Genomic DNA, 14,878 nt, shown 5'->3' on the forward strand with positions numbered 1-14,878 from the left:
ACAAGTTGGACTTGCCATTAAGATGTCATAACAGTTAAAAGACCAGTTTGATGACCGTGAATGCACTACCAAGGTGATTTAATGAGTTTTGGACAGATAACATTAGCTTTAGGCTAACGTTACATTTTTTTTTTTTTTTGCAGCCACTACTTAGTAATTAATCAAAACAGTCACTCTTAGTTTTCTAGACAGTAACTCTTCCCTTTAGTCTGCTTTTCCCCTGAAGTACAAAATAATGGGTACTAATAATGCAAAAGATATGAATGATAGCTCCATTTCTTTGTGTATCTTTAAGTCTAAGCAGGACCCGAGGTTATGGCTAAGATGAGTATGACTTTCTCTGCAGTCCTGCCAACATTTAGTTGTTCCTGATGATTATTTTATTTTATTATATATTATTATGAAATAATGCATCAGAATTTTCCCATGTGTATTCTCTCCAAAAATGAGAAGTGGTAGTTCATACATACCTATATTCATTTCCTACCACTCTTTATTTGAAAAATGCACATTCAGTTCCCCCCTTCTTTTCCTCCACTAAATACACTGGAGCTTATTAACTATCCCCCGTAAGGGATCTCTACCAAGCCTCCAGCACCAGCGATTTGCACAAAGGTCAGTGAACGTTGCTTCACTTTGGTCCAGCGACGAATCACGCCAGGCTTAAAGGCGGTAACACGAAGACGCTACAGATCAGGCACAGGCAGAGCTGCATCAGCCCAACCGAGGTTCACCCAGCAGTTCTCGTCATCGTCCACATACCCCCCCACCCCCCAGCCCTCTTCTCAATGCCCTCTCTGTTCCCCAGCCACGTGGAGAAAGCTCTTGTGGAATTCAGTGTCAACCTGCACTTATAGCTGCTTTAAACACTCCTCCGGGGTGACCTGAGGCACTCTGTGTTTTAAGTTCTCTCCACTTTCACCTGACAGGACTTAGTGCAGGTGGGCTGAATAGAGGCATTCAGTGAAGATTACAATCCCCTCTAAGCACAGACCTGAACCTGACAGGACACATGAAGACCTGAGAACGGGTCATTCCGAGGTGTCTGTGCTGTTTTTATTAGTTACAGAGGAGTTTGGATCCAGGACCATATCAGTTGATGACAGAAAATCATTCGAAACCCAATGAAAAAGCGGGTGATGCTTTGCTGAAAAGGTTGATGATTTTCCTAATAATTAAGCCTAGGATATTGCACAGTCCCATTGAGCCATAGTTATGACAACATTTAAATAACTATTGGGTCATTTTCTTAAAACTACCAGGTAGATCTGCCTTATTCTGCTTGGTGTCAACTGCACTGAAAACATGCAATAATCTCATTCTGTTGGCAGAATCTTTTAAAACATAAGAGGAATATAGGACGGAGCAACGGTGCCTCTGCAAAATAGCCTCAGGAAGGAACTTGTTTTGGTGGAACATGTGTACGTTCAAAAGTAGTTTTAGTTGAGCAACAGAGAACTCCGATTGGACAGATAGTCTAGCTAGCTGTCTGGATTTACCCTGCAGAGATCGGCGTTTAGAACGCCAACACAGAGACAGAGGAAGGGGACTGACATCCGGCCCAAAGGAGTGACATCCTGTAGGATGTCCGGCGGCACCGTAGCAATCCCGGAAATGAAACGTCCTGGATATAGATTTGTACCATACAGTGGAAACATGGCATAAATGAAAAAAGAAAAAAATCGAAAAAGGTTTTACCCTGCTGTCTTGTTGGCCCCCTCCTCTTGCCGTGCCCCGGGCCCCACACAGTCCGCAGCACAATGGGCTCATTAAGGCTCCTCTGCATGCCTGCGGCTCAGTTTACCTTGGGCCTGGCTTAAGCTTTAACTGCTCCTCTGAGTGATGAGCTGATAAGCTGTTTCTGATAGCAAGAGGATAACTCTTGACTCTGAAACACAGTCAGGGCAGAGAGCCTTGAACTATATCACCACTATGACATCCATCAGACACAGTCTGACTGTTGTATTCGGGTTACGGCAATACTAGAGGACCCCTACAGTAAGAGTGTGTGAATGAAACAGTAAGTTGTTAAATTGACATTTTGTGACGTTGTTGGTGGGGGGGTGGGGGGGGGGGGGGTTCTCCTGCTGTACATGTAAACAGGCTGACTGAGACACAGGGGCGTCTCTCTGGAGTCCTGTCTCCGACCTGTTCACTGTATAATGAAACAATAATTCCTTGTTTGGCTTTCCAGATGTTGGACTGTCTTTACCATCCAGGCGTTTCAATCAGATCTTCTTCACCATCGTTTCACTGGGGAATTAGTGACCCCCTTTGTTTTTTAAAAGGATCCCCATTAGCTGATGCCCCAGCAGTCAGCCACTCTTTCTGGGGTCCAAACTAGACACACAATTAATATTATTACATTAAGGATGTTCCATTACAATAATAAATGTAAAATCAAATTAAAATGCAATACACTTATCCACAGCCTCATACATGTACATGCTTGTATACGCAAACATACACACAAACATTTCCCATAAACAAGATTTCAAGCTTACAGTCACACTCAGTAACTATAACATAAAAAACCCACAATCTATATAATAATATATTTCCTCTGCATGCCAGATAGATGCCTCTGCATATACGTTTTGAAAAAATGATTTATCTTTAAAATAAATCATGACTCAACCCTACCGACTGTGTTCAGGCCGACATTAGCACCGTGTAATGTAAACATGCAACCCTCTCCTTCGTTCAATGAGACCTCAGCGTTGTTACAACACGGGAGCTGATGCAGGACCACAGTGTGACGTCATCTGGCCAATATGTAAAGCACACATTCCTGGTTGATTAGTGTCTAACACCGTTTACTTGGTGATTGTGATGGGATACAATTATTTTTGTCATGATGATCCTCATAATTTCATAAACCCCTTTGCAGTGTTTTAGAGTCTGATCAGCCTTAAAACTCAGATATATCACTCAAAATGAATTACAGTGCCTTGCGAAAGTATTCGGCCCCCTTGAACGTTTCGACCTTTTGCCACATTTCAGGCCTCAAACATAAAGATATAAAACTGTAATTTTTTGTGAAGAATCAACAACAAGTGGGTCCCAATTATGAAGTGGAACGAAATTCATTGGCTATTTCAAACTTTTTTAACAAATAAAAAACTGAAAAAGTGGGCGTGCAAAATTATTCAGCCCCTTTACTTTCAGTGCAGCAAACTCTCTCCAGAAGTTCAGTGAGGATCTCTGAATGATCCAATGTTGACCTAAATGACTAATGATGATAAATAGAATCCAGCTGTGTGTAATCAAGTCTCCGTATAAATGCACCTGCTCTGTGATAGTCTCAGAGGTCCGTGTAAAGCGCAGAGAGCATCATGAAGAACAAGGAACACACCAGGCAGGTCCGAGATACTGTTGTGGAGAAGTTTAAAGCCGGATTTGGATACAAAAAGATTTCCCAAGCTTTAAACATCCCAAGGAGCACTGTGCAAGCGATAATATTGAAATGGAAGGAGTATCAGACCACTACAAATCTACGAAGACCCGGCCGTCCCTCTAAACTTTCAGCTCATACAATGAGAAGACTGATCAGAGATGCAGCCAAGAGGCCCATGATCACTCTGGATGAACTGCAGAGATCTACAGCTGAGGTGGGAGACTCTGTCCATAGGACAACAATCGGTCGTATACTGCACAAATCTGGCCTTTATGGAAGAGTGGCAAGAAGAAAGCCATTTCTTAAAGATATCCATAAAAAGTGTCGTTTAAAGTTTGCCAAAAGCCACCTGGGAGACACACCAAACATGTGGAAGAAGGTGCTCTGGTCAGATGAAACCAAAATCGAACTTTTTGGCAACAATGCAAAACGTTATGTTTGGCGTAAAAGCAACACAGCTCATCGCCCTGAACACACCATCCCCACTGTCAAACATGGTGGTGGCAGCATCATGGTTTGGGCCTGCTTTTCTTCAGCAGGGACAGGGAAGATGGTTCAAATTGATGGGAAGATGGATGGAGCCAAATACAGGACCATTCTGGAAGAAAACCTGATGGAGTCTGCAAAAGACCTGAGACTGGGACGAAGATTTGTCTTCCAACAAGACAATGATCCAAAACATAAAGCAAAATCTACAACGGAATGGTTCACAAATAAACATATCCAGGTGTTAGAATGGCCAAGTCAAAGTCCAGACCTGAATCCAATCAAGAATCTGTGGAAAGAACTGAAAACTGCTGTTCACAAACGCTCTCCATCCAACCACACTGAGCTCGAGCTGTTTTGCAAGGAGGAATGGGCAAAAATGTCAGTCTCTCGATGTGCAAAACTGATAGAGACATACCCCAAGCGACTTACAGCTGTAATCGCAGCAAAAGGTGGCGCTACAAAGTATTAACTTAAGGGGGCTGAATAATTTTGCACGCCCAATATTTCAGTTTTTTATTTGTTTAAAAGGTTTGAAATATCCAATAAATTTCGTTCCACTTCATGATTGTGTCCCACTTGTTGTTGATTCTTCACAAAAAATTACAGTTTTATATCTTTATGTTTGAGGCCTGAAATGTGGCAAAAGGTCGAAAAGTTCAAGGGGGCCGAATACTTTCGCAAGGCACTGTATATAATAATAAAAAATATCCATCCACCCATCCATCCACCACCCACCCACCCATCCATCCAACATATTGACATATTCAATTTAGTATTGAGCAGAGCTCTTTTTAAAACATTTGGGAAAGCCAATGTCAATTCTCAAGTTAATCAAAGTCAGTTGCATCGGAATTGCTTTGAATCCATTCAGTAAATGGCCATGCATGAGACTTTAGGGCTGAAACGTAGTCTGTGCCAGTAGAAGCTGCACTGTGGCAGAGTGCCTCATGTTCAGGGTTAAGGATAAAGGCTACAACCACTGAACAGTGTCACGCTGTGTGGATGTGTTTGGAGGAGAAGCGTCAACAGCCTGCAGTGGGATTCACTTCATGGTGCTTTCCCTCATGCAGAGCTCAGTGTTGTTCAGGCTAAAGGAACTGTATCTGTTCTAGGGATCCACCGATACTGGTTTTTCAACGCCGATTATTAGTAGTTAATAAAACCGATAACCGATATTTGGAACACACAAAACTTTTTTTTGCTTTCAGCAATTATTTAATAAATGAGAAACTTTCAACATAACACCCAGTAACAGAGAATCAGATAGTGTTGTGGGGGGGACATTAAGTCAGACTCAGTGGGGAGTGAAACCGAAGCAGAGGGAGAGACACAGAGCTGGAGCCGAGCCAAAGTAGAACACTTTTTAATAAATTAACTTTATCAGTTATAAAACACTGAGACCGATAATCTGCAAACTGCCAATAAAAACGGCCCGATAATCAGTCTATCCATAATCTGTACACAATGAATCTCTTCTGTGATATGTTGCCTCTGTGCTGCAAACCTTGGCCTCTGTAAATATTATCATAGTGATCCCATGACTCTGACAGCGGCACTGCAGAGCCATGAGAAGTGCAGGGCTTTTTGGGGGTACGAAGACCAGCTGTGGGTGTTCTGGGAAAGTCTGAAGGAAATGTGACTCCTGCAGCCCCCTCCCCACAGGCCCAGCCCGCGGCAGCCCCGATTAGTCTGTGTGTTTGTTTACATGTCGAAGGGCCGGCCTCAGACACAGCACAGCTCTGTGAGGGGGGAAAAGCAGCTTACTGGAATGCCTTAAATCCTCTTTATGGCCTTCTGACTCCTGTAGAAAGATTTGATTTAGTTAAAGTGCTCATATTATGATTTTTGGCTTTTTCTCTTTCCTTTATTGTGTTATATATTTTTTTGTGCATTTTATAGGTTTACAAAGTGAAAAAGCCCAAAGTCCCCCCCAAAGGGACTTACCATCTCCAACAGAAACCACTGTTCACAAACTGCTCCAAACAGCTCTATTGTAGTCCAGCCTTTACTTCAGAGACAAACGTGGTCACTTTGGAACACACGTTATAATGCTCGCCTAGCTGCTAGCAGTACGTACCCTGCTTATCTGTTTGACTGGCTAGTAGTCCTTACCTAGGTACTGTCAGGGCACCCCTCATACTCTGCTTCTGACTGGCTAGTAGTCCTTACCTAGGTACTGTCAGGGCGACGCCCTCCTCATACTCTGCTTCTGACTGGCTAGTAGTCCTTACCTAGGTACTGTCAGGGCACGCCCTCATACTCTGCTTCTGACTGGCTAGTAGTCCTTACCTAGGTACTGTCAAGGCACATCCTCAAACTCTGCTTCTGATTGGCTAGTAGTCCTTACCTAGGTACTGTCAGGGCACGCCCTCATACTCTGCTTCTGACTGGCTAGTAGTCCTTACCTAGGTACTGTCAGGGCACGCCCTCATACTCTGCTTCTGACTGGCTAGTAGTCCTTACCTAGGTACTGTCAGGGCACACCCTCATACTCTGCTTCTGACTGGCTAGTAGTCCTTACCTAGGTACTGTCAGGGCACGCCCTCATACTCTGCTTCTGACTGGCTAGTAGTCCTTACCTAGCTACTGAGCATGTGCGACTCCCAACAAAGATGGAACAGAAGTGAGATGTCTCACTCTGTAGCTAAAACAGAGAGCTCAACACACAGGGTGAAAAGAGGAACTGCAGCAATGTATAGTACAACAAAATATATTTTGCCTACATAGTTATTTTTTGGGGCATTTTTAAGCCTTTATTTTCACAGGACAGATGAAGACATGAAAGGGGAGAGAGAGGGGGAATGACATGCAGCAAAGGGCCGTGGGTCAGAGTCAAATCCGCGCCCGCTGCGTCAAGGAGTAAACCTCATCATATGTGCCCCCGCTCTACCAACTGAGCTAACCCGGCCACAAGTTTTTGCCACTTGTTCCAACTTTTTTGGAGCTATTTTATGACAATTTGGTCACTTTTTCCAGCGTTTTTGTTGCTTTCATCCACATTTTGGGGCTTCTTTTTTTCAACGTTTTTGTCGATGTTTTTCTATGATGGCTGGGGTACTTTTTTGCTGACTTTTCCTTCTTTTTAATAAAAGCATGTCAATAAAATATACATGTCTGGCCCTTGATGTGATTCTGATTTTCCAGTCCAGCTGCTATTTTAATAAAGTTGAGTTTGACACCCCCGGTTTACATGATGCAGCTTGTATAAAACCTTTAGTGTTTCTGTGTTATCAAATTCATCCTAAAGATTTCAGGTGATGGTAAAGAACATGCATTTCATTGGATGGTCCCCCCACACAGCTAAGTTTCACACACAGTGAGCCTAAATGCAAGGTTGAGGTTATCAGATTTCATTACATGGAATATTGACTTTGGTTGGGGAACAGGAAGACAGGAGTATAACAATTTTCTGCCTCGAGCTACAACCTGATTATGAGTTCCAGGCATGAAGGCCTTTTTTTAGGAATGGGGGGGGGGGTTGCTTTTAAACATGCAATTCTTCACATATTTGAACTTAAAGTTTATTTTTTATCTATTATTTTTTCCAAAACGGCACTTGTCAAATTAGTTTTTGCGTACCATGGTCTCATATGGCTGTGTGTGATGTCTTATTAGTGATATAGCCACAGAGAACTTTACAGTTCCTCTCAGCTTCACTGAGCGTCATTATTTTGGTTTTCTAGCCCACAAACTCCGAAAAACATGCTATAAAAATGTATCTTTAAAAATCAATAATATCGGGCACCTGGGTGGCTCACCTGGTAGAGCGCGCGCCCATATATAGAGGTTTACTCCTCGACGCAGCGGCCCTTTGCTGCATGTCATTCCCCCTCTCTCTCCCCTTTCATGTCTCCATCTGTCCTATAAAAATAAAGGCCTAAAATTCCCCAAAAAATAATCTTAAAAAAAAATCAATAATATCAAATAATTGTGCAGAAAGTTAAGGGATGTTCAAACTTCTTAAAGGACCATCCCATTGACTTTCCAGATTTATTATAAATCATATAATCCCTTACATCATGCTGTCTTGTTTTTAGAATTTTTAGAATTTACCGTTCCAGGCCTCTATTGGTTTCCATTCATTTCCGTCCCACACCCCATCCACACCAACACCGGGGTGCGGGATTGCGGTGGCGTAGATTGATTTTGCGAGTGCAGCTGAAGGTGGACACCAGGGCGGTCACTTCTTCCCAAAATGAAGTTTGAACGAATCCAACATAAAAGACAATTTGTTTAAACTAATTCAAACTTTCATGTAATCTGAATCCTCTATTACAGAGAGGAGAGACAGATAGTCCTATACTGAGCTGGAGCAAGGTTCCTGACAGGCGTGGGCTAGAAGAGGGGGATGGGGTGGCACCGGCCCCCCCTGAAATATGATTTCCCCCCCCCCAATCCATTGGGCTAGAGTACTATCACTTGGTTGCATGTTTTGCCAATCTTTAATCTTTAAAAAGTGGCAGACTGAGCCTATAGAAAATGTGAATTGTATTCAGATATACAATATAAAGGGAAACTAATAATGAATGTGAAGAATTACATTGTGTTGTTCTATCCAATATTTCCTTTATTTCTAAGCAGATGTGCTATGCTGCATTCTGATGAAATGTCACCACCCCCCCCTGACTGATTATTGGTCCCCCCCACCCCACTTAAAAAATCCTGGAATCGCCCCTGGTTCCTGAATATTAATTATTATCAATATTGAATTTGAACGCATCATTACAGTTCTATCAGTTAAGATTGTACTTATTTGAATCCGAGTACAGTTTATAACGTCTCATTAATGTACTGTCAAATAAAGTATGACTGCATTCTGCATAAACAAATCTAAACTGGGTCTTCAGTCTTCCTGCCGACTGGTCTTTCACTTCTCACTATAAAGCCTTTTTTCCTGTGTTCAGAATGTCAGCCGGCTTCTGGGTCTTGTCTTTTTAATCTCCCAGCGCTCTCCACTGCGGACTCCATTTCCCCTCCCATTTAGAAGAGAATAGAAATAAACGGCTGTTGAAATGGAATTTAAAGCTGTGGGCCGGTGTGCGCCTGCACTTCAGATTTGGTCTGCATGTGTCCCAGTAAAGCCCGCCTCAGCTTGCTTTTCTTTCCAGATGTGAAGGACAAAAGAGATGTGACGGTCAAAGAGGTTGTGATGAGTTTTGCAGACTGACAGTCGTGTCTGGTCTGGTTCACCCTGGGGGGGCCGTAAGATGTATGCCAGCTGAGAGAAGAATTCAGTTCTAAAGTGCAACTAAACAAGTTGTCCCCTCTGTAGGCTTGTATTACATAATTGTCCATTTTTTAAGTCTTAAGGCGTATGACTGACTTTATTTTGGTTAGATATGCCAACTTGTAATTATATATACTGTATATAAGCAGGGCTTTAAATAAACTTTTTTGATCACTAGCCAACACGGCTAGTAGATTTTTAAAGTTACCGGCCAATCAGATTTTCCACTAGCCATGTTTGTTTTCCTACTAACTTTACGTCTTAATTTCAGCTCCTCTGATGTGATTGGCTCCGTTCCGTTCGTCTTCTCCGTGTCAGCGTAGCTCGTAATCGATACCAAGCACGCTGGGCACGTAGCCAACGGTTGTCTGACGCGTCACGATTTACCCTACAGTCACATTAGTTACAAAAAACAGCGACACGCACTTGCTTGATGGGCACTTGCTTGATCACTAATGTGACTGAGGGGTTAGTGTTCATGGGAAATGTAGGATAAGTGCTACAACAAGTGTTTCCAGATAAAGATTACGTTTCCAAGCCAAAGACAAACAAAACTGCCCAAATTTCTTGGCAAAAAACAGACCAATGACACGGACTCGTCACATGGTTTCTGCAGCCGGCCGATTCAAACAGACGCTTCGCTTCATTCATCTCGGCCAAATTGGCGAGTAACTTTAAAATGTTACCTGCCAAAGTACATTTTTACCAACATTTGGTGGGTTGGTGGGTGTCAACTTAATGCCCTGGTTGTTCGGACTATATATTTTTATTATTATTTCAATTGTTAGTTGTTGACCCTATACACGTTCATAGCAACAAAAAGGAGGGGCAGTTAAAAAATGTTTTATGATAATAAAGAGGCGTGGTTTACGTCATAGCCTATGTACCTGTGTTATTATATTGTCTGGGTCACATGACAGGAATATGACAAAAGATGTATTCTGGAATTCATTCAAAACTTTAATTTATTTTAAAAAGTAATAAATAAATACATATTTTTAAATTTGACTGAAAGAGACAGTTACATTGTTTATCGTAATTATTTCTTTGTATAAAAAATTGGAAATGTTACAACTGTTACCCTCCCCCTTTCACCTTCCCCCTCTTGTTTCGCCCGTCCCTGCAGGTTGTGTATTTTGGAGATAGCATGAGGTCGGACATGTTCCCTGCCAGCACCTTTGGGAAGTGGGAGACGGTGATGATCGTGGAGGAAATGGAGGGGGAGGGCGTCCCCAAGAGTGATGCAGCAATGTCCAATGAGGCCCAAGTGGAGCCGCTGGAGAAAAAGGGAAAGTTTGAGGTGAGTTCACTGAAGCAGCTTTTTCGGTTTAGCTTTCCAGACCTCTGGGGGTGCTGGGGGTGGGAATAGACCAATTACAGGTGGACATCACAGTTATGTCACTGCAGTTGTGCACGCATTGTGGTGGCAGAAAAACAGCCGAAACAGTGATGAATATACTGTTTATCACAATACATCCATGGTTTATCAGGGACCACTTTCTTATAATGCATCCACGGGGATAGCTGGCTAGTTTCTTAGCTAGCTTGATTATTCCACCATGTTTTAATGCTACATTGGTTAAAGAAAATGAGCCAAACAGCCGACTGTGCTCCCCCCTGCCCCCTGTTAAATAAACTCACAAACTTTAAAAAAAGGAAATATATGTACACATATTTTCCTTATTAAACAGAAAAATACAACCGTAACGCAGCGTACACCTTCTGAATTCAAGTTTCTCTCCTTCACCTAACGAAGATTAGATTAATCACCTTAACTCATCCAAAACACACTTCATTCGAACTTTAGAATTACGGCAACATTCGCTAAACACACAGCAAACTCATGCTGCTCTCTTCCTGATTTACAGCCCCCCTCTCTTAAAATAACTCATTGTTGTCGGCTACGGCCGCTGAACAGGCTACACGTTGTAAACAGCCGTGGTCCGCTTGCTGCAACTCAGGTACTCTAGCTAGATAATTCAATGTGAATACTCGGATGTTGAAATGACATAAAAGCCCGTCCCTAGTGGCTGTGATAAATTAGCCTGAAGCTAATCCTTAGCTACCTGTTCAGGAGGAAGTAAGCCAACTCGCCGTCCTTTTGGGCTCTAAGCTGTCTCCGTCTTTCAAATACATCTCCATTATTTACCCAAACGGGTTTGTTACGTCTCTGGTCACATGCCGTTTTTTTTTAGGTCTGGTAAAATGTATCTCCGTAGATCCTGTTAGTTTGTTTGCTGCTTTCATGGCTGTACTAATGTTCCAGCTGTAGCGCGCTGGGTTTACGTCTTTACAGTTATATCTGGAAACCCGGCCGGGCTGTCAAACTGGGCGGTTGATAACAACACACAGATCACACAACAGAAATTCCATCACGGAAATTTCAAAAGGAGAAAATACTGGCATTAGCATTGTTGTCAGAAAACATAGTATTTCAACTTAGCATGTTTCCTTAATATTTGATGACGCATTGCGGTCATTTTTGGATTAATTACAGTATATTACATATTGGACCTTTAAATTTGGAACCGATTATCGGATTCGAAACCAAATTTTCAAAACAATTCCAATAAAAAAAAAAACCTGATTCCATTGGAAATCGTAATTTTTGAAATGATTCCAAGTTGGAACCAGTTCTCGATGCCCAATCCTTGCTGGGAAACACCAGAGGCCCCACAATACGATATTATCACCATACCTATGTCACAATACAGTATTATTATGATTTTAAACGATATTGTGCGGTATATTGCAATTTATTGCCTTTTTTTTCCAACTTCAAATGTTGTCCCCAAAGGAAAAGCTTTGTCAACATCTGCTTTATCTAAAAAGCTCAATGATCCTGTTTGTTTATCTCACGCTCTCGCTGTGAGGGAGGATATGTCAGCCAGCGCTGCCCTGGGCCTCACAGAGCACAGGAGTACTTTAACCAGCAGGATGTCGTGACCCTGACAGTCAAAAAGTGACCAGTCAGCCCATCTTCTGGCAAGTAACACCAGCACCAGTATCAGACCTTTTTTACAAAATAGAGAGGGCTGTCCGAGGAAGAGCAAAGAATGATCACCCCAGATTTAGTTACATAAACCCTCTGTACTGAAATCTTTGTGTACCAAAACAGAGTACCATTATTCCAATATTTTAATTCCCCTGCATTCAATAGCTGTAATAGCTGTACAGTGCATACTGTAAGTACATTAGTAAAAGTAACTAATTAGGAAACTATAAGGGCTCTCAGAGAGCACAGACCTCCGCTAAGGCCATGCTCTATCTTGCAATGTTAACAAAAGTCAAAAATAATTGGTGCATCCGCCGACAATGACTTTATCTAATGTGCACTCGGTGAATAATGTAATGGATGAGTTGACAGCAAAGGTTAAACATGATACCACCTTCAGACAAAGACAGTTTTTATGTTTGAAGGACACTTGGCTTAAAGAGGCAACGCGCCCACGATCCGGGCTGACAGTGATGAACTCACATGACATAAGTGTGTGAGTGGTGCGCTGTGTTTTTGTAGATAATAAATCCTTGGACAAGGGTGCATCACTGACCATGAACTAAAGTAAACTAAAGTAGTCTCGCTTTGCAATGCCCTCCTCCACAATGCTGTGGAGGAGGGCATTGCAAAGCGAGACTGTGGAGGAGGGTCTGGCTACTCCACAAAGCATTCCGGGATGAGGAGGAAAAACATGCTCTGGTTTATTGGCATTTCTTTAAACCAATCACAATCGTCTTGGGTGGGGGTGTCTTTATGTGTCTACATGTGTTTTTAAGGGGTATTGACTGTCCTGCTATGAATGCATTCTGTTGTTTTTGTAATGAGCACGCTGCACCAAATGCATTGCATATTAGTTGCATGGCAATAAAGTATTGAATGTTGAATCTTGAACTGTATGGGCCAGATAGGCATGGGACAGTCTTCATTTTGTGATTGGTTGGGAGAACACGAAACAAATTCAGAATAAGTAAATTATGTGGACATTTCTACCCTCCCTCTTTATTCCTCTTTGCAGCCAGTCTTCTCTGTAAGAAATCATCCAACGCTCCCAGTCCTGTTGCTGACAGACTGTATCACCTGGAGCTAGCTAATTAGGCTAACAGTAGCTATATTAGTTAGTTGAAAACACTTTCTACTGAGCTAACTTTGAATGTTTTCCAGCTGAAACATGTAAAAGGGTCTAATATGCACTTGATGGTTACATATATGACTGCTCACCATGTGCAACTTCTTCTGTCCACAATTTGCATTCTTTTATTTGTGCAATTCCCATTCTATGCGTAATTTATTTTAGAATGGGGCCCTTCACATGCAGTACTCTACTATATCAGGGCCTGTGTAATATCCTCTCAACTAGTGGATGATCTCTATTTATTTTTCTTGTCCTAAAGTACATTGTTGTAACGTTATATATTTTCATGTACTGTTCTGTCTACAAACTGAATGATTGGTAATGAATGCATGTGTTTGTATGAAGCGGTTGTCAGCGCTTCTTGCCCATTTCCTACGGGAAAATAAAGTTTATCTTATCTGATCTTAATATGCTAAGATCTGAGGCTGCGTGTCCACTGAGGGACACATGAGGCTGAGGCTAGAAGTTTGTGATGTGGCTACATGTCCCAGGCAAAGGGACATGTCCCAGAAGACCTGGGAATGAAGAAACAGCAGTGTTGTTGTGTCGCAGTTTAGAGCCTTGTTAGTCCTGGTAGGGTACGTGCTATAGGGACAGACGTCAGATCAGATATGTATTTGTTTAAACAGTTAAGTTTTCATTTTAAATATTACCAGATACACAGCAACACGCGTGTTCACATGTGAAACATATCAAGTAGCCAGCTAGCTTGAGAAAGCCTTGGAGAAGACAAATAAAAGCTCTTTAATAAATGGTACTTTTTACATATCTGAACTTGAAAACGGGTCAAATTAGACCACAACACAAGGGTTCAAGTAGTTTCCACTGTTTTAACAAAGCAAAAGGGTCATCTCTAAAGGTTTTATAAAACAAGGTGAAGAATAGCTAAAGATGAAGCCGATGTTTGTCTGTAACTTAAAAAAAAGAGTTCAAATATGCTTTCATCAGCCCCTGATAGCGATCTTGCAGATCAGCGCCCTGGATGTGGACGTTCTGTTAGCAGATGGAGCCGGATGAGAACATTACCGACACAGATTCAATCTTGATGGTGATGAGATCACACACACTTCCTCTTCCTGCGGCCCTCTTCTCATGCATTAGCACAATCTCAAATCTGATGGTACATGGCAATAACACCGCAGTGCTCTAGTTCCCATGCATGCACTTGCTGTAATAGTGCAGAGGAGGCAGGCAGACACATAGGCAGGATATTTAGTGGTTCCTCTGTGTTGAATTAGGTCAGAGGTTTCTGCTTCAGCATGCATCTTCAGAAATACCTTTAGGCCATCCTACTTTGGTTCCTTCTCAAATATTATATTTAGAAATATTTGGCACCAGTGTCCATGACAACGTGATGCATGTTTTTGATCCTCTCTGAATATTATGAAACTGTTCCTGATGACATTAGCTGATATTGTGCAACGCGCAACATATCTCATTTTGGTTTGTGAGGTTTGTATCTCACTACATACTTCTTTGAACACCACATCCTGTTGCCGTGACGATCGCTGCTCATCAGCCCTGATAATATGTCTTGATGTTGTGTGAGTGATTATGAGTAACAGAGCGGGCATTTCATGGAAATAATGATCAAAAGAACCCCGAAAAGTGGCTTTGGTTAAAGCCAGTTTGAAG

At 42.1% G+C, this 14,878-nt stretch overlaps 1 protein-coding gene across 1 annotated transcript in view; it reads left to right on the top strand.

Moving 5' to 3' along the window:
• Positions 1–14,878, top strand: part of nt5dc1 (5'-nucleotidase domain containing 1) — a 109,126-nt gene that overhangs the window by 84,832 nt on the left and 9,416 nt on the right. Inside the window, 1 exon segment of the mRNA XM_039781877.1 lies at positions 10,240–10,413. Coding sequence (XP_039637811.1) covers positions 10,240–10,413 — 174 coding nt within the window.

Source organism: Perca fluviatilis, chromosome 18, assembly GCF_010015445.1.
Source record: "Perca fluviatilis chromosome 18, GENO_Pfluv_1.0, whole genome shotgun sequence".
NCBI lineage: Eukaryota > Metazoa > Chordata > Actinopteri > Perciformes > Percidae > Perca > Perca fluviatilis.